The 10,186-nt window shown below is 33.7% G+C and overlaps 2 protein-coding genes across 2 annotated transcripts; one reads left to right on the forward strand and one right to left on the reverse strand.

Annotated features, from left to right (window-relative positions):
• Positions 1-394: 394 nt before the first annotated feature.
• Positions 395-4,473, reverse strand: LOC138178873 (dynein assembly factor with WD repeat domains 1). Its single transcript, XM_069111174.1, has 8 exons — positions 4,338-4,473; positions 4,170-4,242; positions 3,487-3,690; positions 2,774-2,896; positions 2,130-2,314; positions 1,796-1,925; positions 1,271-1,569; positions 395-884 (listed from the first exon to the last, which is right to left on the reverse strand). Exons 1-8 carry the CDS (start codon positions 4,375-4,377, stop codon positions 688-690), a joined length of 1,251 nt encoding a protein of 416 aa, XP_068967275.1. The 5' UTR covers positions 4,378-4,473; the 3' UTR covers positions 395-687.
• Positions 4,474-5,100: 627 nt separating this feature from the next.
• nmdyn-D7 (nucleoside diphosphate kinase homolog 7) lies at positions 5,101-7,996 on the forward strand. Its single transcript, XM_069111173.1, has 9 exons — positions 5,101-5,614; positions 5,692-5,858; positions 5,931-6,089; positions 6,163-6,370; positions 6,444-6,564; positions 6,638-6,762; positions 7,299-7,412; positions 7,508-7,615; positions 7,704-7,996. The coding sequence occupies exons 1-9, from the start codon at positions 5,498-5,500 to the stop codon at positions 7,737-7,739; spliced, it is 1,155 nt and encodes a 384-aa protein (XP_068967274.1). The 5' UTR covers positions 5,101-5,497; the 3' UTR covers positions 7,740-7,996.
• The last annotated feature ends 2,190 nt before the right edge of the window (positions 7,997-10,186 follow it).

A 10,186-nucleotide genomic window follows, 5' to 3' on the forward strand; every position in this document is an offset into this window, starting at 1 on the left:
ATTAATCACAATTGTTTTGTGAAATTGATCGAAACTTGGTAATTTTCATATGAAAGTTATCGTGTTCCGAGAGAGAAGAAGATAATTTCCTTGAACCATCGAATACATTTCAGAAATACCTGCCATTAACCTTTTACTAATTGAATTTAGAGATTTCTTACTTCAGTTAGTTTATATAATTGAAAATCTCGTAAGTCGGAAAATTTTATTTTAAAACTAAAATACATTAATTTTATAATATAAATTACTGAATGATCTACTTTATGTCTACTGTATGATTCTCATAACAATTTGCAGTAAAACAACTTTCACTTAAAATTTTATGCTTAGTATTCCCGACTATTTTTGCTTCAACGCCAAGATATATAAAAATTAAAAGATATTTGTAAAAGTTACAATTCCATCTATATAATATATTCTATAAAACTTGCAATTCTCGAATCTTAAATATTTGAATCATAATGAACTTTCCAGAAATCTCTAATAACATCTATAATTTAATAACTTTAAAGAAAATACGGTCGCCTTAGACAAAAGCACGTTTAAAAAGAATATACAGATTTAAAAATATTCAACTCTGGTTTACAAAATCAAAGTAACTAACGTTTAAATTGCATAAAAGTATACGACATAAACGATGAACAACATAACAATTATAAGCTAAGGACACACCTGGAACCAATCGAGTCATCTCCAAATCATGCAAGTATTATCTTTGCTTGCCGTGATAATAGTATCGCCGTTATACGAAAAGGCGCAACTGAACACATCGTCTGTGTGACCATCTAGCGTTTGTATACAGCATCCACTCTCCAAGGACCATAATTTCGACGTCTCATCCAACGATGACGTCAGCAGATGCTGACTATTTGGACTGAAGCAGACTAAACCAATTTTTCCTTTAATTTCTAGCAAATTGTGTCCGCGATCGAAGGAAATGAAGAATACGATACAAATTAGATTCAGAGTACGTGCCAAAAATACCACTCAAACTAAAAGCTACAACGCTATTCGAACGAGAAGTTTGTAATTCAAGAAAAATATTATATCGCGACAGACGATACACGTTTCAAGACAGAAAATATATAGAATCGAGAAACAAAAAATATCTTCGCATAGTGTTCACGTCTACGTTCAACTTTCGTTAGCCCTTAGTTATCGAGACATTCGTGAATTGATCTAGAAAATAGATTTTATACTCGTGATAGCACGAAATACTCGTAAATAGTAGAATTTATTATATTTTTGTCTGTCATTCTGAGATAATCACCTTTAGAGACTTCTTCTCGGTGGCCTCTCATCGAGGCTAACTGCTGAAAATTGGTGCTCATATCCCAAACTCGAGCAGTGGTGTCACTGCTCGCGGTCGCCAACTTTTTCCCGTTGTTGTCGAAGGTCAAGTCCAGGACCTCGTCGTCGTGTCCTCGCAGAGTGGCCAAGCAGGAATTCATCCTCGTGTCCCAAACTTTGGCCGTTTTGTCCATGGACGACGAGGCGATTAACGAGCAGTCGAAGTTATAGACGCAATTTGACAATTCCGATCGATGACCGATTAAAACGCTTGTGCGACTGAAGCAACAGTAAATATGGAATTATATGTATAGAAGAAGCAATAGGAAATAGAAAATATTGAGGAAGAGAGAGAGAGAGATTAACTTAAATCTGTCGCTTTCTTTGTCGTTTATGTACATTACCCAGTATTATTAATATATTTCGGCGATATTTCTACATAAATGTAAATTTTTATGAACAAGAAATTGGACTCTTACAAGAGAAATCGAGAATCAGCGCTCACCTGAAAGTTCTCGTGTCCCAAATATTAACAGTACCGTCGAAAGAACCTGTTATCATCTGAGTGCCATCGTTGTTGAAATGTAAAGCGATTATTTCTGCCGTGTGACCTCTCAACGTTCCTAATTCCTCGCCTATTAAATAAATGTTCCTTCTACGTACAAATGTCAAATATTTCAGAATACCAATTCTAATTTATTATTAGTTTGTTTCCACGTTCAACTTATGTTATTATTCGAAGATTTGAACGTTACAATTATTTAAAATAGGTAGGTATATTTAATATGAATATGGACAAATTTTCGTTTTATTTCTTAATTTATGGGTTTTAAATATACCTGTTGTTAACTCAAATATCTTTGACGTCGTGTCTAGGGAAGCTGTGCCGATTTTGTTGTAACTGGGTGAGAATTTTGCGACAGCTATTCCAGCGTTATGTCCCCACATAGTTAGGAAACAGTGGCCTGTTCGAGAGCACCAAATCCTAGCTGTCTTGTCAAAGGAACCGGTTACGATTTTGTCTCTAAAGAACAAATATTACGTCGTGGATGATAAAGGTAATTAGTTGTAATTAACACTATATTTTTATTTGTCATATCCGTATTTTCCTTTTCTTTTCATTTCATTATTTATTCTATGAACGATGCTCAGCTTTTTTACTTCGCTTATTTCTTAAGAAGATTAAATATCGGTCTTCTCCCTTTTACATAATAAAAGTTACGTTTCTTTTCGCGTAGATAATTTTAAATTGTTTAAAAAAATTTTTCGCTCTTTTTTGTAAAACGCGTCTTATGCATATTTTGCTTATAGTCGATCCAAATATTAATTATACATATGTGCAGAAAGATGTATGCTGAAAGCGACCGAAACGAATTTGATAGGATATTATTTCGTCGGCAGAGCACGAGAAAGAACGTATCCTCGTTTCCGGTCGACGGCGATACAGATGAATTGTTAAGAGTAATGCTTCAACGAGACGTACGAAATTGGGTTGTTGAAGGACACGGTGTAGACCACATTCTTATGGCCTTCGAGAGTAAGAAGCTCCGCTCCACTGTCAATGTCCCAAACTTTACACGTTCGGTCATAGCTGCCTGTCAGGCATCTGGTAAAAAAGTTTATTTCACTCTTAGCGATATAAAAGTTATTGTCAATATATTTATACATATTCACATATATATATATATATATCGAATAAGAAAAAGAACCGAACGTGATGATTTTTATTAACATGGTACGTATTTGATAAAAAGAAAGACGCTATTTTGAATACTATGCAATTTGCGAGAGACTTTGTTAACGATTTATTATTAGAATCTCAGATAATAGAAGAGTTATCCTCGTTGCGGAAGCTTTTCAGAGAATATAAACTTCCAAGATAGATAGTCAAACTTTTAGAAGCTTATCCCACTCGTTCGAACAATGAAATAAGTAATATGAACGTAGCAGCACGAATGTTCCTCTATCAAGAAAAACGAGTTGCTTTTGTAATAAAATCTTACAAAGGGTACCATTTCCAGTCTCTTGATTTATCGTAGACGTCGATTATCATAAGGCAGAAATAAAAAACTTATCGAAAGTACTATAACATCTTTGTTTGAACGATCGCTTCGTAAAATCCACAATGGCAGAGTCGATAAACGGCAAAATAAAATTTAGAGGAGAAATGCACGGAACAATCTTAATCGGGAGTACCTTTTACCTAGTTTATCGAACGCTATATTCGTAAGGGGTAGAAGATGGGTCTGCAAGGTTTTGTATTTGTAGTAGCGCTTGGCGTTTGTTTCGCAAACTTTGGCTTGCAGCTTCTGCAGGGTCTCCACTAACTGCTCCATTACACTTTCGGTTATTACGGGCTCGGTCGCTTTTATACTCTCCGCTAATGCTCTTATGTCCGTTCTGCAAAACGACACGTACACACTCGCTTACTTGCCGCCAAGTAATTATACACCCACGCGATCTCCTTTTCCTCCTTTTTGAATAATCCGACGAGCTTAATTATGACGTGCGACTGTACGTCTGTTCTTTCTTTAGAACACCGTAAGTTTCACCGCGCTCCAAATTGCTAAGCTTTTATTTCCTTCGGACAATTTTGCAAATGTAGTTAAAGCAGTTAAAAGCAATATTTAGCGTCAAGGTGTTTGCTCGCTCTTCGGATTATTTCGTGACGGATTGTAAATGATTGGAGTAATAATAGAGTTTTGAAGCGAAACTCAGTGTTTGTCTTTTTCTTTCTTTTCAGATTGCTTTGTAAAGATATCTACAGATAAAAGGATGAAGGATTTTCTAGCGAATCGCAACAGTTAAATTACTTGTAAGAAAGCTCATTTCTAGAAACTCTGCACACGCTAACAAAAAATATTAAAAGATTTAATTACTCGGCAGACAGATCCAGAAGATCGATCATTTTTGTCTTGACATCTCCACCCTGTGTATACTCCAAGGCGAGACCTGTAAAACAACAGAAAAGAGAAAATATCGTTTTAGAGGTGTCGGAGGTACAGGCGCGCGTTAATTTCGTGGAAACTGGCGCTCGGTTGGCATACCTGGCGGAAAATAACGAAGCAAAAACTTTAGCAGCTTCATGTGGACATTCCAATTACGGCCACGTTCAGTGTTTCAGACAGCAGCCAGATTGCCGCCGGCCCACGAAAACGAGAGGCCCTGGATTTAATTATAAAATGTAATCGACGTGACTTCACTGGCGCGCAAATTACATACAGGATCGTAGAAGCTAGTTTTTACCCGCCGCTGTCAATGCAGTGGGCCGCGTCTGTTGGTTACGCGAGTCCAACTGCCTCTGTCCTATAATTACAGAAATAAAGCTGAATCGCGATACTGTACGTTACCAGGATAAGTTTGATCGATTCCGTCCTGGTCTCGTGCAGAAATTTCGTGACTAATTGCTAATACGCGATCAAAAATATTTTAATAAAGGTTTAGAGAATCAGGTTAGCAGTTTCGGTGAATTTATATGCATTTGATAGAAATATAACAGAGACGGACGCGTAATACATATTTCTCATAGACCAATTCGATATGCACGGCTTTTAAATTAAACTAGTTGATAGTTGTTTTTGGTGGAAATAGTAAATATAGTGAAATTTTGATTTTTACTGTTTGATATATATAACCGTTTGGTATTACTTTTTGGAATAATAAGTAATATATATATGTAGTGAATAAATTCGGAAATTTAAAAATTCAAAAATTTATAAAATTCATACCTTTACGAAAACTGCTATATCGACAGCTGTCAAGTTAGTCAATGATTAGAGTCGGACAACAGACGAGTATATCGGAATTTTATACACTATCAGAGGTGAAATTCCTTCTCTGACACTGTGTACATACTCCTATTTTAGACGTCTGAAATATTTATACAATTCGTATTCTATATCACAGACGAGTTAATCAATGATCGTATGCATCGAAAAATCGTATACATACTTATACATACATACAATATACGTATAAATATGAATACAAATTAATCAGCTGATAAGTGATTATTATTATGTTGTTATGGAAACGTGTTAAAAGTATAAATGATCATTGTTTCTATAGTAATGTATAATTATACAAATGTGTCATAACTGTACAAATAATTTTGGCATAAAGCTGGTTATGTATTTGGAACATAACCTCACATAATTTGAAAGTTCGACCCGTAGGTTTTATTAGTAAAATAAATTTAACTGAAACAATGTCGGTGGACCATAATGAAAAATATATTTTCGAAGCTGAATGGTACGATAAAATAGCCTGCGTTTTAAAGAAGTTTTATCTGTATTATTATCCATTCGATAATACGGTTGAATTGGTATGTTTGTTATAAACTTTTAATTCATAATTATTTTAAAAATATAATTTTAATTATGTATTTTTTAAAATATTCAGTTCGATATAAAAAACAGGAAAACATTTCTAAGAAGGACAAAATGCGAAGGAATTCAGGCAAAAGATTTTTATGTAGGTGCCACTGTAACAATATTTTCAAGGAGTATAAGGATAACAGATTATGCGGATTGTACTACACGAACAAAATTGCAAACAAAAATGCAAAAGTACACCGTTGTTTCTGTCAGTACTTTCATTGATACTTGTTAAAATTCGTTATGAGTTTCTCTTTGTTTTAGAACATTTGCAATGGTGAAACCTACTGTTGTTGATAAGTTAGGAGAAATATTAAAGCATATAGTTGCCTCTCAATTTCATATTGCCAATATTAAAATGGTCAGGTTATCGCAAGAAGAGGCGACAGGCTTATATAGAGATAAAGAGGAGCCCAATATAGCGTAAGATATGTCCTGATGCTAAATACATTTTTAAATTTGATATACAAATACTATTTCCTGTATCTTTTATTAGGTATATAGTGAATTATCTCACTTCTGGTCCTATTGTAGCTTTAGAACTATTAGGTGATCATGCAATTACACGTTGGCAAGAAGTGATGGGACCGGAAGATCCCAGGGAAGCTGTTGCAAAAGCTCCATCTTCCCTCAGAGCGTGTTATGGTAAAGATAATATTGTCAATGCGGTATATGGTTCTGACAACGAGGAAACAGCAGAAAAAGTTTGTTATTCTTTAATGTTTATAATAAGGTGACACAAATATTTGGATTTATTTCTTTTATGTTTCTTTCCAGGAATTACAATTTTTCTTCCCTAATCCAAAAAGCGGTAAAAAGGGACCAGTGAATACAGCAACATTAGAAAATTGTACTTGCTGTATTATTAAACCACATATCGTCCAAGCTAAACTAATTGGTACTGAAGATTAAGCTTTTAAACGATAAATAATTTTTTCAATAAATACTATTTTATACTTTACTGGTTATAGGAAATATTATCGATGACGTGCAAAAAGCTGGTTATACTATCTCTGCTGTACAACAATTTTTTGTCAATCTATTTGACGCGGAGGAATTTTTAGAAGTTTACAAGGGGGTTCTTCCCGATTATGCGGTACGTTTAGATTAGTAATATAGAAATCACGGATTAGTGATCTTTACTTATTATATAGATTTATTTATTATGATTGAAAACAGAGATCTATAACTATTTAATTATAACTTAATGTAGTAATGTGACGCAACTAAAGACAACTAAATTGGTGGTTCACAACTCAACTTATAACATACAACTTACAACTAACAACTTACAACTCATAAGTAACGATTGACCCGCAACTATTCGCAGTTTTCTCGCTACTGCAAGTCGCTAGTCGCAACTGACTAACGGCTACCTTTTATACCACGGTTTTGGTATTCCTAGCATGCACATGTGTTCCACAGATTTGGATAATCTATGGTCAAGTACGCTTTTTTTAATTACCCAATGTCCTAAAGGGCTTGGGTATATGACCTATCGTGATTTCCCATTTTTTCCGGCCTGTCAATACTTTGGTTTTCTACTTGTAGTTCATTGCAATTTTCCCCAGGGTTTTTCCCCAATACTACAGTAATGTGTTTTTTAAGAAGTGTCAATAATCTTGTTTTCAGGCCATGGTAGGAGAACTACAGTCAGGACCATGTATTGCTATGGAAATAAAACATAAAGAAGAAAAATATGATGTCCAAGGAGAATTTAGAAAATTATGCGGACCCATGGATCCAGTAAATATACATAGATAATAAGAATTTTTGTCACTTTTTCCTTTATTTTACTTTCTATGTGATACTATATACATATACGTATTATTGTATAATAGGATATTGCACGGCAAGTGAGACCAGATACTCTCCGAGCAAAGTACGGAAAAACAAAGGTACAAAATGCTGTACATTGTTCTGACTTACCAGAAGATGGAATATTAGAGGTAAAATCAATTCTCATAACTATTTTTATATTTACGTATTAAATATATAATTTATGTATGTACGTATATTCATTATAATTTTATACAGGTGGAATACTTTTTTAAGATTCTTGACAGCAGCTAGGTACTTAAAGATAAAATTACACAGAAAGCTTAATTCATTCCTTGTCTTATTTTTATCATTCTAAATATTTCACATACATTTAAGAAGATATTACTACACATTGCCTTTTATAAATACCATCCAGTTGTCAATCATAAATTTTACCGAGGTATGAAATTAAATAATAACAGTTAAATCATTGTTTATGATTAAACCTATCAGATGAATATATGGAATTTTATCCTACTTTTTTATAATAAAGAATGCTATAGCAATTACCCGTTTTAATCATTCATGCAGCAAAAAATAATCTTCCAGTCACGCGTTACTTATGTCCCATGAACGTTTAATCGTAATGAAAGTTTCTTGACTTGCTCAGGCTATGAAAAGGTCGTTCACGCTGTTTATATCATTTTTCACACTGCGCGTTTCGTTACTTCCCCGTCCGTTCTATCTTGTAATTTTTCCATCTTCGTCTCGAATATTTCCACAGTACCATCGTTAATATTAAATTTTTTAGCCGTACATAATATTTACTTGAAATATTAAAAGTGTAAATTATTCAACCGTGGTTCATACACGATAACGAAAATATAATTAACACGTTGAATTCCACGCCAGATTTACAAAGTTTGGCCGTGGCGCCAGGATGAATTTTTTATTATACGATACATATAATGTTGAAATATTACCTACAAGAGATATGTTTCGGTGTATAATCATCATTAATGAATTTATCTCACTGAGATCACCGGTGACTCCGTGGCGCTGTAGTGCAATTTTGCTCGATTCACTTATTTTTTCCGATTATCAATTATCTTATTGTTTCTTTGCGTTGCTAAATAATTGTTCTATATTGTTACGTCATAGAACCTGCCATAAACCTAAAGGATCGTCACAATATTTAGCATTTGTTACTTTACTGTCAAGGTCCTTAATTGCCATCAAACATCTTTCAAACGTTTCATAGGGTTATTGTTCGCTAAGGTAAAAGCGGGTTTTCCTATGTTCGACACGCATAATAGATCTATATTTCATGTAGAAATAAAACTATTTTTATGTTTGTTAACTGCATTAATTTCGTCACACCATTGTAGTAACGATAGTAATACTAAAAAATGTACAACTATTGACATTTGTTTAAATTATGTATTTCTACTAATATTGGTGCGCCGGTCACCGATGACCCCCATGGCATTTAACGTGTTAGACACATACATCAACATAATTATTGCATAACATTTTTATCGGTGGTCACAGCCGCAATATATTTTTCACATACCCATGCATTCCCTGTAAAGTACACACTGTCAATCAAAGGCAACATGGGAAAGGGACGCCTAGAGTATCCCTAGAAGCAAATTTCGCAACGTCCTACTTTTGCAAGTAAACGGCGCGGCGCAACGGATCTGTCACTTTACTGTTCTAAAAGATTCAAGAGAAAATGTCTGAATTTTTCCTTCTCGCTAATATGTATCTAAATTAGCTGATACGGTGGAAAAACATTGCTGATACAAGCGTTTACTTCAACAAGAATAATAAAGCACACTATCGATTATCTAGCGGGAAAGTTATATTTAAAGGAACGATTCTTCACAATTGAGGTTAGACCAACAATGACAGCGTTGGTTAACATTTAAATAAGATGTTTGAAAAGTGATTATCGGCATGTATATTTCGAGTAACATTGTAGTTAATCTGAGATAATTATAGATTGTCAGTTTATTTAAACGATGAAATACAAATATATATTAAATGAAATAATCTGTCCATTTCCTGAAATGCATAATCTCTTAGATAATTTTAGTTTGTGTTTTATCGATTACATCGGAAACACAGATTTCTCTTCATAGTGCGCTAACTATGCATTCAAGGGTAATTGAAACGAGAACAATTCTGAAAGCAAATGCTGCTATGTCGTGAAATAATTCGGCTTTACCATTTATAATTTATAGTGTCAGTGTGTGAGGAAGCTACGATATTTAAAATTCCAATTAATATTAAAATCCAAATTATTTTATCGCTATCCAAAGTGAAAAGAATTATTGTTAAAAATGATTTAATCTTTGCATAAGATAAAATTACGTTTCGTATATTATTTTTAATTATTGTTAATTTTTATTTTCCTTTCAAGTAAGATTTAATAGCTCCGATAAAGAGTAAATAATTGCACATTAGTTCTTTGACTGACTTTTGCCCGATAACTCGTGTGTGTACACTTTGAAATACAATAATAGATAAGTATAATAGGTAAATGTCAGATGTATTGGAAAGTTCTGCCGTTCCCTCGGTAATTCCATTTTCATTTCTAATCTCCAATAACGTCGGAAACCTCCATTTTAGATCGTCAACTGATCTAAATTTTATCATGTTCATTTGTACCATAAAAGTAATGAAGCGTTGACGCAGAGCATAATCTATTAGTTTCAGTGTCAGAGGTAAGACACAATTTATGGCACTATATGTTG

This window comes from Bombus flavifrons, chromosome 4, assembly GCF_040668555.2.
Source record: "Bombus flavifrons isolate JBK064 chromosome 4, iyBomFlav1_principal, whole genome shotgun sequence".
Lineage (NCBI taxonomy): Eukaryota > Metazoa > Arthropoda > Insecta > Hymenoptera > Apidae > Bombus > Bombus flavifrons.